This window comes from Oncorhynchus mykiss, chromosome 13 (genome assembly GCF_057628025.1).
Source record: "Oncorhynchus mykiss isolate SJ-2025 chromosome 13, ASM5762802v1, whole genome shotgun sequence".
Classification (NCBI taxonomy): Eukaryota; Metazoa; Chordata; class Actinopteri; order Salmoniformes; family Salmonidae; genus Oncorhynchus; species Oncorhynchus mykiss.
In genome coordinates, this window is record NC_143034.1 from 70,435,017 (window position 1) to 70,452,877 (window position 17,861).

At 41.0% G+C, this 17,861-nt stretch overlaps 1 protein-coding gene across 5 annotated transcripts; it reads left to right on the forward strand.

The window, feature by feature from the left end:
- The first annotated feature begins 611 nt into the window (after nt 1–611).
- LOC110487069 (junctional adhesion molecule-like) lies at nt 612–15,959 on the forward strand. 5 transcript variants are annotated; one of them, XR_016486074.1, is made up of 10 exons: nt 651–784; nt 975–1,035; nt 1,535–1,837; nt 2,137–2,448; nt 4,812–4,850; nt 5,098–5,241; nt 5,341–5,396; nt 14,108–14,191; nt 14,490–15,118; nt 15,430–15,959. XR_016486074.1 is itself a non-coding variant. In XM_090197381.1 (9 exons), the coding sequence occupies exons 2-9, from the start codon at nt 987–989 to the stop codon at nt 14,610–14,612; spliced, it is 1,110 nt and encodes a 369-aa protein (XP_090053507.1). In that variant the 5' UTR covers nt 651–784; nt 975–986; the 3' UTR covers nt 14,613–15,959. The 5 variants fall into 5 exon arrangements, 3 of the variants coding, with proteins under 3 accessions (XP_090053506.1, XP_090053508.1, XP_090053507.1); XR_016486073.1 differs by having other exon boundaries at nt 612–1,035; XM_090197381.1 differs by having other exon boundaries at nt 14,490–15,959.
- The last annotated feature ends 1,902 nt before the right edge of the window (nt 15,960–17,861 follow it).

Sequence of the window (17,861 nt, forward strand, 5' to 3'; positions counted from 1 at the left end):
GAAGTGAGGAGGACGGCCTTCATACACTAGCCGATTTCCCTGAGTACAGTCACACGTTCAGAAATACCATTAGCAGTCAACACTCAGGGGGAGAAGTGTGTCAAATTCAGTCCCTTAAAGGCCCAGTGCAGTCAAAAACGTAATATACCTGTGTTTTATACTTCCACACTATGAGGTTGGAATAATATTGTAGAATTGTGAAAATGATGACAATGCCCTTTTAGTGTAATAGCTATTTAAAAAGGCTGCCTGAAATGTCAGTCTGTTTTGGTGGGTTGGCGTTTTGGCCTGCCTGGTCACCAGGCAGTAAATTAGTTAATAGACCAATGAGAAATAGAGTTCCCAACCTCTCTGCCTTTAACACCTATTTTTCAGTGTTTCCCTCACAACTCAGACCACTCCCAGACAGTCCTTGCAAATTCAAGCAAGAATTTTTCTTGAGAAATGTCTCTTTGCTAAGAATCTATTTGTGTCTTTTTGACCATTTTAATTGAAAACAATTTCAGTAAGAACATGATTTTTGCTTGATCCAGCATTGTGATGCGGAGGCTCCGTATGTGATGACGTAATTGCGGAGCCTCCGGAGGCTTGCAGAGGCCAAATCAAGTTCTGTACCGCATCGTCATGCGCCTCCCAAATTGTGTAACACTGCAGAGAGCTCTGCACATTGACATGATTGGTTGACAGTAGGTGGGGGGGGGGGGGGGGGGGTACATCCAGTAAAAACATAAACTCAGGTCCTTCACAACTTCCTTCACAACAGCTCTGCTCCGTGAAGCTAAAGGTATGAATACCCTGACTTCTGTGGAGGCTGCTTCTCTGTAAATGCTGTGTGGCCACTTCAGACGCCAGATTTGTACTTTAATTGTTACCCAGAAATTATTTGATAAAAACAGCTGCATTGAACGTTTTCGCATAATAAACACTGAACAAACAGTCTCTCTCTTGGTTTACATCATATCGCTCAACATCAGTGGACAGTCACCATGTGGATCTCTGTGTGTCTGATCAGCTCTTTCCTTCATATCACTGCAGGTGAGTCCTACAATCTCCTAACCTGTAGATAATGTCATATGTATAGCAAAGATAACCTCCTACCTACCCTGCATAAGTAAAAGTGTCAGATAAATGTATTCAAACAACATCTGGCATGTGTTGAAAATAGAAAGTTAGCAGGATATCTTGCAGCTTAAAAATACATACTGTACGCTTCAGTAAACAGTAAACACAGAAAATGTTGCTGGTTGATTTTTTTTTCAATACAGATTTAAATGCGTTTCTTGGTTGTATGGTTTAATAACAATGTTTTATAGCATCGATTTAAAACAATTGAAATGCTGATGAAATCTCAGATCTGTCGATGTTCCAAAGTCAACATAAGTGGATTGCAGTTTAAAGTACAAGCAACATGAAAAATGACACAAAATAATCTGTTGGTACAGATCTCATATTTGATGGTGTATTGTTGATGGAGCTCTGTAATCCTGCAATGACATTAAAACATTATGGCTTATGTTGTTTTGTGTTTCAACAGGCTGCACTCAATTAGTCACTAAGATCACTGTCTACTCAGGCCAGTCTGTTCTCCTGCCCTGCTCCTGTAGTAAAACCCAGGCTAAACATCCCAGCTTCACATGGATGAAACTCAGAGGTCAACAGACACCTGAGATAATATCACCCCGGAGTGATCTGTACAGTGGCAGAGTGGAGATATTTAATAACAACTCTCCTGGGAACCTCTCTGTCCTCCTCTCACACGTCACCGAGGACGATCAGGGGTGGTACAGGTGCCAAATCAGCCATGAAAAATACAGTGACGTCGAACTCGCTGTTAAAGGTAAGAGATGCAGCTAATATCAAGCTTACATCGCTGTGTATATAGAAAGTAAAACAGGAAACACACTTAAATAAAAATATCTATACACAATTAATGATATGGCCGATTTTAAAATATATCAGCCATTTCAAGGTATAAGACAGGGAGCAGTAGTATTTTTTATAATGTTTGTTATGTATTGTTTGTAATGTTTGTTGGAATTGCTTGTTAAGTGTTTATGGTAGTAGTTGTAGAGATCTATGATTTTCTGCAATCAGAAAAAGAAGTATCCAATAACACATTGCTTTGTGTTTCAACAGGCTGCACTCTGTCAGAACCTCGATCAAGGGTGGTCAATGCATCCCCAGGCCAGTCTGTTCTCCTGCCCTGCTCCTGTAGTAAAACCCAGGCTAAACCTCCCAGCTTCACATGGACTAAACTCAGAGGTCAACAGACACCTGGGATAATACTAACCCAGAGTGATCTCTACAGAAGCAGAGTGGAGATGTTTAATAACACCTCTCCTGGGAACCTCTCTGTCCTCCTCTCACACGTCACCGAGGACGATCAGGGGTGGTACAGGTGCAAAATCAGCCATGAAAAATACAGCAACGTCGAACTCACTGTTGAAGGTAAGAGATGCAGCTAATATCAAGCTTACATTGCTGTGTATATAGAAAGTAAAACAGGAAACTTAAAATGCAAAAATGGATACAAAATGAATGATATGGTTAGGTGTGTATGGTAGTATTTGTAGAGATCTACCATTTTCTGTAATTAGAAAAATATGTGTCCAATAACGCTGTCGTTGGCTGGCCATCGCTTCATACTTGTCGCCAAACCCACTGGCTCCAGGTCATCTACAAGTCTCTGCTAGGTAAAGCCCCGCCTTATCTCAGCTCACTGATCACCATAGCAGCACCCCCATAGGTATATCTCACTGGTCGCCCAGGCTAAACCTCCCAGCTTCACATGGACTAAACTCAGAGGTCAACAGACACCTGAGATAATACCAACCCAGAGTGATCTGTACAGAGGCAGAGTGGAGATATTTAATAGCAACTCTCCTGGGAACCTCTCTGTCCTTCTCTCACACGTCACAGAGGACGATCAGGGGTGGTACAGTTGTGGAATCAGTGAGACTCAAATGACAGACGTCAAAATTGATATTCAAAGAAAGACAGACAATTCTAATTAATCACTTCAATCTATTTGAACATCATTATTGATATTATCTACTCACTTTGGAAATCATCTGTAGATATTGCAACAGCATACTGTGATATTGTAACAGCACACTGTGATATTGCAACAGCATACTGTGATATTGTAACAGCATACTGTGATATTGTAACAGCGTACTGTAAATATTGTAACAGCATACTGTGACATTGTAACAGCATACTGTGATATTGTAACAGCATACTGTGATATTGTAACAGCATACTGTGATATTGTAACATCATACTGTGATATTGTAACAGCACACTGTGATATTGCAACAGCATACTGTGATATTGTAACAGCACACTGTGATATTGCAACAGCATACTGTGATATTGTAACAGCACACTGTGATATTGCAACAGCATACTGTGATATTGTAACAGCATACTGTGATATTGTAACAGAGTACTGTAAATATTGTAACAGCATACTGTGACATTGTAACAGCATACTGTGATATTGTAACAGCATACTGTGATATTGTAACAGCGTACTGTAGATATTGTAACAGCATACTGTAAATATTGTAACAGCATACTGTGATATTGTAACAGCATACTGTGATATTGTAAGAGCATACTGTGATATTGTAACAGCATACTGTGATATTGTGTAACGGTCTTCTTTATGAGAAGGAGAGTCGGACCAAAATGCGGCGTGTAGATTACGATCCATGTTTATTGACTATAGCAACACGAATCTAAATACAAACAGTGCAAAATAATAAACGTAATGAAAACCGAAACAGCCTAAACTGGTGCAAACTAACACTAAGGACAATCACCCACAAACACACAGTGAAACCCAGGCTACCTAAATATGGTTCCCAATCAGAGACAATGACTAACACCTGCCTCTGATTGAGATCCATATCAGGCCAGACATAGAAATAGACAAACAAGACATCCAACATAGAATGCCCACCCAGTTCACGTCCTGACCAACACTAAAACAAGGAAAACACACACGAACGATGGTCAGAACGTGACATATTGTAACAGCATACTGTAAATATTGTAACAGCATACTGTGATATTGTAACAGCATCCTGTAAATATTGCAACAGCATACGGTAGATATTGTAACATCATACTGTAGATATTGTAACAGCATACTGTAAATATTGTAACATCATACTGTAGATATTGTAACATCATACTGTAGATATTGTAACAGCATCCTGTAAATATTGCAACAGCATACGGTAGATATTGTAACAGCGTACTATAAATATTGTAACATCATACTGTAGATATTGTAACATCATACTGTAGATATTGTAACAGCATCCTGTAAATATTGCAACAGCATATGGTAGATATTGTAACAGCATCCTGTAAATATTGCAACAGCATACGCTAGAAATTGTAACAGCATACTGTAAATATTGCAACAGCATCCTGTAAATATTGCAACAGCATACTGTAGATATTGCAATAGCATCCTGTAAATATTGCAACAGCATCCTGTAGATATTGTAACATCATACTGTAAATATTGCAACAGCATACGGTAGATATTGTAACAGCAAAAATGTAAAACTAAAAGAACTCTAGATATTGTAACAACATACTGTAAAACGAAGGCCCTTCCAGGCCAACAGCACTGCAGTATGTAGATTACCCAACCTGACAGACTGAGATATAATAATATAGTTTTGTAATGTGCCTTTGCTCTGGCTAATGTTCCTCTTGTCTGTTTGGGAAATACCAACCCGTCACAACCACTACCACCAAACATCCACCATTAACTCAATCAAATGGACTAGACATTACAAGATTCCTAATACCAACAACGTCACCTAAAGGTCAGTGAATGTTTGTCATGAAATTCTTCTCCATAAAAATAATATTAAAATGAAATCATTTAAACGTATGTTTCTGTTTATATAACCCATATTCCCATCAAAGGGCCAGTACATTTACAGAACTTTGAACAAAAATCAGCTGACCCCATAATCTCTTGTATTGGACTGTACTGGAAGAGTTATCTTTTGCACACAGCCAAACTATCTGTTACACTGTAGATTGACAGAACACTGTCATGTCCTTTAGGGGCAGACACAGTGGGGACTTCAGAAGAAGATCCATCTGCTTCCCCTCAACAATACAATACAATACAATACACCTTACTGGCTGTTCTACCAGTCATACTGATCATCTCTGGAGTGGCTTGGTACATATACAAGAGAAACAAAGGTACAGTATGTATTAATTGCAACCACTCAGAAAAGCGATGACTTCAGTGGAATGTGGAAATGATTTGTGGAAATGATTTGTTCTGTTTTTAATCCCCAGGAAAGAAAAACACAGGAGAGAAAAGTAGTGGGAGCAAAACAGAAGGAGAGAAAAAGGTAAATAAATCATTTAAAAGCTCTATCACATTTAGAGTGATGGGAAAGAAGATAGATAGAACAATCAATCAATCAAATGTATTTATAAAGCCCTTCTTACATCAGCTGATGTCACAAAGTGCTATACAGAAACCCAGCCTAAAACCACAAACAGCAAGCAATGCAGGTGTAGAAGCACATTGGCTAGGAAAAACTCACTAGAAAGGCCAGAACCTAGGAAGAAACCTAGAGAGGAACCAGGCTATGAGGGGTGGCCAGTTCTCTTAAGGCTGTGCCAGGTGGAGATTATAACAGAACATGGCCAAGATGTTCAAATGTTCATAAATGACCAGCATGGTCAAATAATAATACTCACAGTGGATGTCGAGGGTGCAACAGGTCAGCACCTCAGGAATAAATGTCAGTTGTCTTTTCATAGCGGATCATTCAGAGAATCTCTACCGCTCCTGCTGTCTCTAGAGAGTTGAAAACAGTAGGTCTGGGACAGGTAGCACGTCCGGTGAACAGGTCAGGGTTCCATAGCCGCAGGCAGAACAGTTGAAACTGGAGCAACAGCACGGCCAGATAGACTGGGGACAGCAAGTAGTCATCACGCCAGGTAGTCCTGAGGCATGGTCCTATGGCTCAGGTCCTCCGAGAGAGAGAAAGAAAGAAAGAGTTAGAGAGAACATACTTAAATTCACACCAGATAAGACAGGAGAAATACTCCAGATATAACAGACTGACCCTAGCCCCCCGACACATAAACTAATGCAGCATAAATACTGGAGGCTGAGACAGGAGTGGTCGGGAGACACTGTGGCCCCATGACGATAACCCCTGACAGGGCCAAACAGGCAGGATATAATCCCACCCACTTTGCCAGAGCACAGACCCCACACCACTAGAGGGATATCTTCAACCACCAACTTACCATCCTGAGTGGTGCCAACCCAAACAGGAAGACCACGTCAGCGACTCAACCCACTCAGGTGACGCACCCCTCCTAGGGACGGCATGGAAGAGCACCAGTAAGCCAGTGACTCAGCCCCTGTAATAGGGTTAGAGGCAGAGAATCCCAGTGGAAAGAGGGGAACCAGCCAGGCAGAGACAGCAAGACAGTTCATTGCTCCAGAGCCTTTCAGTTCACCTTCACACTCCTGGGCCAGACTACACTCAATCATATAACCTACTGAAGAGATGAGTCTTCAGTAAAAAACGGGGCTCTATAGGAGAAAGCCCTGCCTCTAGCTATTTTCTTAAAAATTCTAGGTACAGTCAGGAGGCACGGCGTCTTGTGACCATAGCGTATGTGTAGGTATGTACGGCAGGACCAAATCGGAAAGATAGGTAGGAGCTAGCCCATGTAATGCTTTGTAGGTTAGCAGTAAAACCTTGAAATCAGCCCTTGCTTTAACAGGAAGCCAGTGTAGAGAGGCTAGCACTGGAGTAATATGATCACATTTTTTGGTTCTAGTTAGTAGTCTAACCTAGAAGTAACAAAACCATGGATTAATTTTTCTGCATGAAGTTTCTGATTTTTGCAAGTAGATCTTTCCTTGAAACAGTCTTGATATATTCGTCAAAAGAGAGATCAGGGTCCAGAGTAACGCCAAGATCCTTCACAGTTTTAATTGAGACGACTGTACAACCATCAAGATTAATGGTCAGATTCATCAGAAGATCTCTTTGTTTCTTGGGACCTAGAACAAGCATCTCTGTTTTGTCCGAGTTTAAAAGTACAAAATGTGCAGCTAACCACTTACTTATATCTGAAACACAGGCTTCCAGGGAGGGAAATTTTGGGGCTTCACCATGTTTCATTGAAATGTACAGCTGTGTGTCATCCGCATAGCAGTGAAAGTTAACATTATGTTTCTGAATGACATCCCCAAGAGGTAAAATATATAGTGAAAACAATAGTGGTCCTAAAAGGGAACCTTGAGGAACACCGAAATGTACAGTTGATTTGTCAGAGGACAAACCATCCACAGAGACAAACTAATATCTTTCCGACAGATAAGCTCTAAACCAGGCCAGAACTTGTCCGTGTAGACCAATTTGGGTTTCCAATCCCTCCAGAAGAATGTGGTGATCGATGGTATCAAAAGCAGCACTAAGGTCTAGGAGCACGAGGACAGATGCAGAGCCTCGGTCTGACGCCATTAAAAGGTCATTTACCACCTTCACAAGTTCAGTCTCAGTGCTATGATGGGGTCTAAAACCAGACTAAAGCGTTTCGTATACATTGTTTGTCTTCAGGAAGGCAGTAACAGCGCAACAGCCTTTTCAAAATCGTTTGAGAGGAATGGGAGATTCGATATAGGCCGATAGTTCTTTATATTTTCTGGGTCAAGGTTCGGCTTTTTCAAGAGAGGCTTTATTAGTGCCACTTTTCACATCCCTCTTATCATTGTGGTATTATACGGTTAATGGGACAAGGTTACTGTAGGTGTGTCTTATTTTCTATCTCCTGGGATGATTCCTCTGCAATGTGTTCCACGATTGCAGACAGAAACACTGGTTTAAGCGACAAGACAACAATACCGCTCAGTGCACCAGTAAGAGACAGTGTGTTTGTATGTGTCTTAAAGACTGTTACTGGATCAAGTCATGTCAAATTCAGTGGCCAAATTAGGGTCTCAAGAAAGATAACGTCTCGATCATTGTGCACTTTCTGTGCTGTGGAAGTCACTGTTTTGTCTCAAACAGGAGGCTGCTGAGAGGAAGACGGCTCATAATAACAGCTTGAATGAAGTGAATGGAATGGCATCAAACACATAGAAAACGGGTGTGATACCATTTCATTGATTCCATTCCAGCCATTACTATGAACCCATCCTCCCCAATTAAGGTGCCACCAGCCGCCTGTGGTGTCTCATTGTATCTCTCCTCTCTAGGATGATCCCTCTGTAATGTATGATACAGTTCAAGAACCCAGAAACAACAACCAAATACCATTAGCAGTCAACACTCAGGGGGAGAAGTGTGTCAAATTCAGTCCCTTAAAGGCCCAGTGCAGTCAAAAACGTAATATACCTGTGTTTTATACTTCCACACTATGAGGTTGGAATAATATTGTAGAATTGTGAAAATGATGGCAATGCCCTTTTAGTGTAATAGCTATTTAAAAAGGCTGCCTGAAATGTCAGTCTGTTTTGGTGGGGGCTCTATAGGAGAAAGCCCTGCCTCTAGCTATTTTCTTAAAAATTCTAGGTTCAGTCAGGAGGCACGGCGTCTTGTGACCATAGCGTATGTGTAGGTATGTACGGCAGGACCAAATCGGAAAGATAGGTAGGAGCTAGCCCATGTAATGCTTTGTAGGTTAGCAGTAAAACCTTGAAATCAGCCCTTGCTTTAACAGGAAGCCAGTGTAGAGAGGCTAGCACTGGAGTAATATGATCACATTTTTTGGTTCTAGTTAGTAGTCTAACCTAGAAGTGACAAAACCATGGATTAATTTTTCTGCATGAAGTTTCTGATTTTTGCAAGTAGATCTTTCCTTGAAACAGTCTTGATATATTCGTCAAAAGAGAGATCAGGGTCCAGAGTAACGCCAAGATCCTTCACAGTTTTAATTGAGACGACTGTACAACCATCAAGATTAATGGTCAGATTCATCAGAAGATCTCTTTGTTTCTTGGGACCTAGAACAAGCATCTCTGTTTTGTCCGAGTTTAAAAGTACAAAATGTGCAGCTAACCACTTACTTATATCTGAAACACAGGCTTCCAGGGAGGGAAATTTTGGGGCTTCACCATGTTTCATTGAAATGTACAGCTGTGTGTCATCCGCATAGCAGTGAAAGTTAACATTATGTTTCTGAATGACATCCCCAAGAGGTAAAATATATAGTGAAAACAATAGTGGTCCTAAAAGGGAACCTTGAGGAACACCGAAATGTACAGTTGATTTGTCAGAGGACAAACCATCCACAGAGACAAACTAATATCTTTCCGACAGATAAGCTCTAAACCAGGCCAGAACTTGTCCGTGTAGACCAATTTGGGTTTCCAATCCCTCCAGAAGAATGTGGTGATCGATGGTATCAAAAGCAGCACTAAGGTCTAGGAGCACGAGGACAGATGCAGAGCCTCGGTCTGACGCCATTAAAAGGTCATTTACCACCTTCACAAGTTCAGTCTCAGTGCTATGATGGGGTCTAAAACCAGACTAAAGCGTTTCGTATACATTGTTTGTCTTCAGGAAGGCAGTAACAGCGCAACAGCCTTTTCAAAATCGTTTGAGAGGAATGGGAGATTCGATATAGGCCGATAGTTCTTTATATTTTCTGGGTCAAGGTTCGGCTTTTTCAAGAGAGGCTTTATTAGTGCCACTTTTCACATCCCTCTTATCATTGTGGCATTATACGGTTAATGGGACAAGGTTACTGTAGGTGTGTCTTATTTTCTATCTCCTGGGATGATTCCTCTGCAATGTGTTCCACGATTGCAGACAGAAACACTGGTTTAAGCGACAAGACAACAATACCGCTCAGTGCACCAGTAAGAGACAGTGTGTTTGTATGTGTCTTAAAGACTGTTACTGGATCAAGTCATGTCAAATTCAGTGGCCAAATTAGGGTCTCAAGAAAGATAACGTCTCGATCATTGTGCACTTTCTGTGCTGTGGAAGTCACTGTTTTGTCTCAAACAGGAGGCTGCTGAGAGGAAGACGGCTCATAATAACAGCTTGAATGAAGTGAATGGAATGGCATCAAACACATAGAAAACGGGTGTGATACCATTTCATTGATTCCATTCCAGCCATTACTATGAACCCATCCTCCCCAATTAAGGTGCCACCAGCCGCCTGTGGTGTCTCATTGTATCTCTCCTCTCTAGGATGATCCCTCTGTAATGTATGATACAGTTCAAGAACCCAGAAACAACAACCAAATACCATTAGCAGTCAACACTCAGGGGGAGAAGTGTGTCAAATTCAGTCCCTTAAAGGCCCAGTGCAGTCAAAAACGTAATATACCTGTGTTTTATACTTCCACACTATGAGGTTGGAATAATATTGTAGAATTGTGAAAATGATGGCAATGCCCTTTTAGTGTAATAGCTATTTAAAAAGGCTGCCTGAAATGTCAGTCTGTTTTGGTGGGGGCTCTATAGGAGAAAGCCCTGCCTCTAGCTATTTTCTTAAAAATTCTAGGTTCAGTCAGGAGGCACGGCGTCTTGTGACCATAGCGTATGTGTAGGTATGTACGGCAGGACCAAATCGGAAAGATAGGTAGGAGCTAGCCCATGTAATGCTTTGTAGGTTAGCAGTAAAACCTTGAAATCAGCCCTTGCTTTAACAGGAAGCCAGTGTAGAGAGGCTAGCACTGGAGTAATATGATCACATTTTTTGGTTCTAGTTAGTAGTCTAACCTAGAAGTGACAAAACCATGGATTAATTTTTCTGCATGAAGTTTCTGATTTTTGCAAGTAGATCTTTCCTTGAAACAGTCTTGATATATTCGTCAAAAGAGAGATCAGGGTCCAGAGTAACGCCAAGATCCTTCACAGTTTTAATTGAGACGACTGTACAACCATCAAGATTAATGGTCAGATTCATCAGAAGATCTCTTTGTTTCTTGGGACCTAGAACAAGCATCTCTGTTTTGTCCGAGTTTAAAAGTACAAAATGTGCAGCTAACCACTTACTTATATCTGAAACACAGGCTTCCAGGGAGGGAAATTTTGGGGCTTCACCATGTTTCATTGAAATGTACAGCTGTGTGTCATCCGCATAGCAGTGAAAGTTAACATTATGTTTCTGAATGACATCCCCAAGAGGTAAAATATATAGTGAAAACAATAGTGGTCCTAAAAGGGAACCTTGAGGAACACCGAAATGTACAGTTGATTTGTCAGAGGACAAACCATCCACAGAGACAAACTAATATCTTTCCGACAGATAAGCTCTAAACCAGGCCAGAACTTGTCCGTGTAGACCAATTTGGGTTTCCAATCCCTCCAGAAGAATGTGGTGATCGATGGTATCAAAAGCAGCACTAAGGTCTAGGAGCACGAGGACAGATGCAGAGCCTCGGTCTGACGCCATTAAAAGGTCATTTACCACCTTCACAAGTTCAGTCTCAGTGCTATGATGGGGTCTAAAACCAGACTAAAGCGTTTCGTATACATTGTTTGTCTTCAGGAAGGCAGTAACAGCGCAACAGCCTTTTCAAAATCGTTTGAGAGGAATGGGAGATTCGATATAGGCCGATAGTTCTTTATATTTTCTGGGTCAAGGTTCGGCTTTTTCAAGAGAGGCTTTATTAGTGCCACTTTTCACATCCCTCTTATCATTGTGGTATTATACGGTTAATGGGACAAGGTTACTGTAGGTGTGTCTTATTTTCTATCTCCTGGGATGATTCCTCTGCAATGTGTTCCACGATTGCAGACAGAAACACTGGTTTAAGCGACAAGACAACAATACCGCTCAGTGCACCAGTAAGAGACAGTGTGTTTGTATGTGTCTTAAAGACTGTTACTGGATCAAGTCATGTCAAATTCAGTGGCCAAATTAGGGTCTCAAGAAAGATAACGTCTCGATCATTGTGCACTTTCTGTGCTGTGGAAGTCACTGTTTTGTCTCAAACAGGAGGCTGCTGAGAGGAAGACGGCTCATAATAACAGCTTGAATGAAGTGAATGGAATGGCATCAAACACATAGAAAACGGGTGTGATACCATTTCATTGATTCCATTCCAGCCATTACTATGAACCCATCCTCCCCAATTAAGGTGCCACCAGCCGCCTGTGGTGTCTCATTGTATCTCTCCTCTCTAGGATGATCCCTCTGTAATGTATGATACAGTTCAAGAACCCAGAAACAACAACCAAATACCATTAGCAGTCAACACTCAGGGGGAGAAGTGTGTCAAATTCAGTCCCTTAAAGGCCCAGTGCAGTCAAAAACGTAATATACCTGTGTTTTATACTTCCACACTATGAGGTTGGAATAATATTGTAGAATTGTGAAAATGATGGCAATGCCCTTTTAGTGTAATAGCTATTTAAAAAGGCTGCCTGAAATGTCAGTCTGTTTTGGTGGGGGCTCTATAGGAGAAAGCCCTGCCTCTAGCTATTTTCTTAAAAATTCTAGGTTCAGTCAGGAGGCACGGCGTCTTGTGACCATAGCGTATGTGTAGGTATGTACGGCAGGACCAAATCGGAAAGATAGGTAGGAGCTAGCCCATGTAATGCTTTGTAGGTTAGCAGTAAAACCTTGAAATCAGCCCTTGCTTTAACAGGAAGCCAGTGTAGAGAGGCTAGCACTGGAGTAATATGATCACATTTTTTGGTTCTAGTTAGTAGTCTAACCTAGAAGTGACAAAACCATGGATTAATTTTTCTGCATGAAGTTTCTGATTTTTGCAAGTAGATCTTTCCTTGAAACAGTCTTGATATATTCGTCAAAAGAGAGATCAGGGTCCAGAGTAACGCCAAGATCCTTCACAGTTTTAATTGAGACGACTGTACAACCATCAAGATTAATGGTCAGATTCATCAGAAGATCTCTTTGTTTCTTGGGACCTAGAACAAGCATCTCTGTTTTGTCCGAGTTTAAAAGTACAAAATGTGCAGCTAACCACTTACTTATATCTGAAACACAGGCTTCCAGGGAGGGAAATTTTGGGGCTTCACCATGTTTCATTGAAATGTACAGCTGTGTGTCATCCGCATAGCAGTGAAAGTTAACATTATGTTTCTGAATGACATCCCCAAGAGGTAAAATATATAGTGAAAACAATAGTGGTCCTAAAAGGGAACCTTGAGGAACACCAAAATGTACAGTTGATTTGTCAGAGGACAAACCATCCACAGAGACAAACTAATATCTTTCCGACAGATAAGCTCTAAACCAGGCCAGAACTTGTCCGTGTAGACCAATTTGGGTTTCCAATCCCTCCAGAAGAATGTGGTGATCGATGGTATCAAAAGCAGCACTAAGGTCTAGGAGCACGAGGACAGATGCAGAGCCTCGGTCTGACGCCATTAAAAGGTCATTTACCACCTTCACAAGTTCAGTCTCAGTGCTATGATGGGGTCTAAAACCAGACTAAAGCGTTTCGTATACATTGTTTGTCTTCAGGAAGGCAGTAACAGCGCAACAGCCTTTTCAAAATCGTTTGAGAGGAATGGGAGATTCGATATAGGCCGATAGTTCTTTATATTTTCTGGGTCAAGGTTCGGCTTTTTCAAGAGAGGCTTTATTAGTGCCACTTTTCACATCCCTCTTATCATTGTGGCATTATACGGTTAATGGGACAAGGTTACTGTAGGTGTGTCTTATTTTCTATCTCCTGGGATGATTCCTCTGCAATGTGTTCCACGATTGCAGACAGAAACACTGGTTTAAGCGACAAGACAACAATACCGCTCAGTGCACCAGTAAGAGACAGTGTGTTTGTATGGGTCTTAAAGACTGTTACTGGATCAAGTCATGTCAAATTCAGTGGCCAAATTAGGGTCTCAAGAAAGATAACGTCTCGATCATTGTGCACTTTCTGTGCTGTGGAAGTCACTGTTTTGTCTCAAACAGGAGGCTGCTGAGAGGAAGACGGCTCATAATAACAGCTTGAATGAAGTGAATGGAATGGTATCAAACACATAGAAAACGGGTTCGATACCATTTCATTGATTCCATTCCAGCCATTACTATGAACCCATCCTCCCCAATTAAGGTGCCACCAGCCGCCTGTGGTGTCTCATTGTATCTCTCCTCTCTAGGATGATCCCTCTGTAATGTATGATACAGTTCAAGAACCCAGAAACAACAACCAAGAGGAGACACCAACACCCCTCAGTGCTCCAGTAAGAGAAGGACAGTGTGTGTGTGTGTGTGTGTGTGTGTGTGTGTGTGTGAGAGAGAGAGAGAGAGAGAGAGAGAGAGAGAGAGAGAGAGAGAGAGAGAGAGAGAGAGAGAGAGAGAGAGAGAGAGAGAGAGAGAGAGAGAGAGAGAGAGAGAGAGAGAGAGAGAGAGAGAGAGAGAGAGAGAGAGTGTGTGTGTGTTTGTTAGTATAAACATTATCTATAGTGTAAATGAGTGTAAATCTGTGCATCCCTAGATGTCAGCAGCAGTGCCTGTGTCTCTTACTGTCCCTCTCTACAGGAGGATCCCTCAGTGACATACTCCACCATCGTCTACATGAAAGGAAAAAGGAACACAGCAGTGAGTCTGGAGAGCGGTGGAAAAACAGAGTATGCCACTATCAAGACACGCACGTTCTCCTAGAGCCACTGTACTGTATGACCTACTGCCATCTCACAGCCTTTTCCTGCAGAGTGATCTCATATTGGGCCCAGTATCAAGAGGTTTGATCTGGCACACATGACTATAAATATATTTCACTCTCTACTAAGACATGTTAAGTGGTTATCACAGGAAATCAGATGTTAACCTACAACCAAAATAATAAAGTCTCAGAGATATAGGCGAGATGATTGGTGAAGCAATAAGATACCATTTTATTTTTGTGTAGCTGAGACAACCAAAGCACCTTATATGGCTTAAAGTTCAGCTAGTTCTCTTTTTATATCGTTGTTGTGCATTTATTTTTAAATATGTGAACTTTTTGAAATAGACACGGATGCTTTCAGACATGTTTGAGAAAAAGGAAAATGTGGTTTGATGTGTCAAAGCAAAAAAACACAGATTTCACAATCAGTTTTGCAAGAGGTTGCTTGGGTGGCTATCATCCATCTTAATTTTGTAAGGGGTGCGTGACTGGCTGCAGGGAAGTCAGGCGCAGGAGAGCAGAACTGGGTAAAACCCGAAGCAGTTTAATATGAAGAAAAAACAACGGCACCCAGAACAACAAAATCTGGGTACAAAATAACCCGTGGCGAACCAGTCAGAGTGAACAAACACTTTACAATAAACAATTTCACACACAGACATGGGGGGAACAGAGGGTTATATACACAACAAGTAATGAGGGAATGTAAACCAGGTGTGTGGAAAAACAAGACAAAACAAATGGAAAATGAAAGGTGGATCGGCGATGGCTAGAAGACCGGTGACGTCGACCGCCGAACGCCGCCCGAACAAGGTGAGGAACCGACTTCGGCGGAAGTCGTGACAATGTATATACTGTACTTCTTATTGTTCTGCCAAGAAGCTGGTACATGCTGAGCATTTCATCATTCTCGAAGTTGACAGAAAAAATGTAAAGGATACAAATGTTTTTAAATGTCAGAATTTGTCATAGAAAACAACCTCTACGTAATGTCAGAATTTTGTCACAGACAACAATCTTTGTGAAAACAACCTCAAACTTTTGTCAAATCCTGTTAGTTAGCTACAGTACTTCCTCTTTTGTGTAATGGACAAATCACACATTGTGGTCTTACTGAACAGGGAAAGCAGTCTAACAATGTCATCAACTGAAGCATTCACTTTTGAAGTGCACAACTAACAGGGAATTATATGTTTTAGTGTGTCGTTTTCTTCGTCATTTGCCAAAGTCAGGTTTTCCAATCATGACTGTAAATACACTGAACGAAAATATATACGCAACATCTAAAGTGTTGATCTTACAGTCTGTTTCATGAGCTGAAATAAAATATCACAGAAATGTTCCATACGCACAAAAAGCTTATTTCTCTCCCAGGCCCACCCATGGCTGTACCCCTGCCCAGTCATGTGAAATCCATAGATTAGGGCCAAGGTGCTGGACAAAAGGCCATTTTAAAACCCTTCTCCTGCCATGTCTACAGACATCCCCAAACAAACAAAAACGCAGTGGTGGAAAAACTACTCAATTGTCATACTTGAGTAAAAGCAAACATGCCTTAATAGAAAATGACTCAAGTAAAAGTGAAAGTCACCCAGTAAAATACTACTTGAGTAAAACTCAAAGTGTAAGGTTTTAAATATACTTAAGTGTTAAAAGTAAATGTAATTGCTAATATATACTTAGTAATCAAAGTAAAAGTATAAAGAACTTCAAATTCCTTATATTAAGCAAACCAGACGGCATAATTGTATTACCTTATGGATAGCCAGGGGCACACCCCAACACTCAGACATAACTTACAACAAAGTGTCTGTGTTTAGTGAGTCCTCCAGATCAGACGCAGTAGAGATGACCAGGGATGTTCTCTTGATAAGTGCGTGAATTGGACCATTTTCATGTCCTGCTCAGCATTCAAAATGTAACAAGTAGTTTTGGGTATCAGGATAAATGTATGGAGTAAAAAGTACAGTATTTTCTTTAGGAATGTAGAGAAGTAAAAGATGTCCAAAATATCAATAGTAAAGTGAAGTACATATACCCCAAAAACCGACTTAGGTAGTATTTTAAAGTATTTTTACTTAAGTACTTTACACCACTGTAAAAACGGCTCTCGGGGAATGAGTGCACAACTGGTAAATAGTCGCTTATAGATATGTCAGTCAGTCAGGTGGCTAGCTCTATTACAGTAACGTTGGGCTCTGGTTATTACTTAGCCAACTAGAGGGATGAAGTTAGAAGCTAACATTAAAACAGAGCATTCCTCAGCAGGAGAAACTATTGGCTACTAAATTCTCACAATAACTTTGCATTACAGTGAGTAGGACAGACAGTGATGTGGTGCGATGAGCGGTGAGGCGGGGGCAGGCTGCAATGTATGCAGGAGGGAGCAGGAGATAAGGAGCGATAGAGAGAGAGAGAGGGAGGAAGCAAACAGAGAGAGAGTTTAGTACAGTGGTCCCAAACTAGGCGTTGGGGCCCCACGTGGGATCCCCAGAGACAATCTGTAATAATCTTTAAAACAAGTTAGGATTCATTTTAATTTTTTACACTGTATGTTTCAATGTGAACATCTGGACATGGCCTATCTTCCCTATAGGTGTAACAATTGTCCTCTTCTTCTGACGAGGAGTAAGAGATGTCGGACCAATGTGCAGCGTGGTAAGTGTCCATTTTAATATATAAAACTGAACACTACAAAAATACAAAATAACAACATGAATGAACAAACGAAAATCGAAACAGTCCCGTATGGTACAAACACAGACACAGGAAACAATCACCCACAACTCAAAAGTGAAACCAGGCTACCTAAGTATGGTTCTCAATCAGGGACAACAATTGACAGCTGCCTCTGATTGAGAACCATACCAGGCCAAACACAGAAATCCCAAAACATAGAAAAAGGAACATAGACAACCCACCCAAATCACGCCCTGACCATACTAAAACAAAAGCATAACAGAACTAAGGTCAGAACGTGTCAATAGGCCTACATTAAAACACAATCAAAAGACAAACAATACATAATAAAATGTACTATGTTTATGTCTGTGGTTGTTTGTCTTATCCATGACCCACATTTTTTTACCACTACACCACTGATATTAATACAGAATCATAGATTGTAATAACTCATGTGAATGTGATACACATGTGATGTGTGCTACATTGATGTCTGTTTGTGCAGCTTAATTAATGCTTAGGAATAAAAATGGGAATGTTATGTCATTTGAGAAAAGAGATAC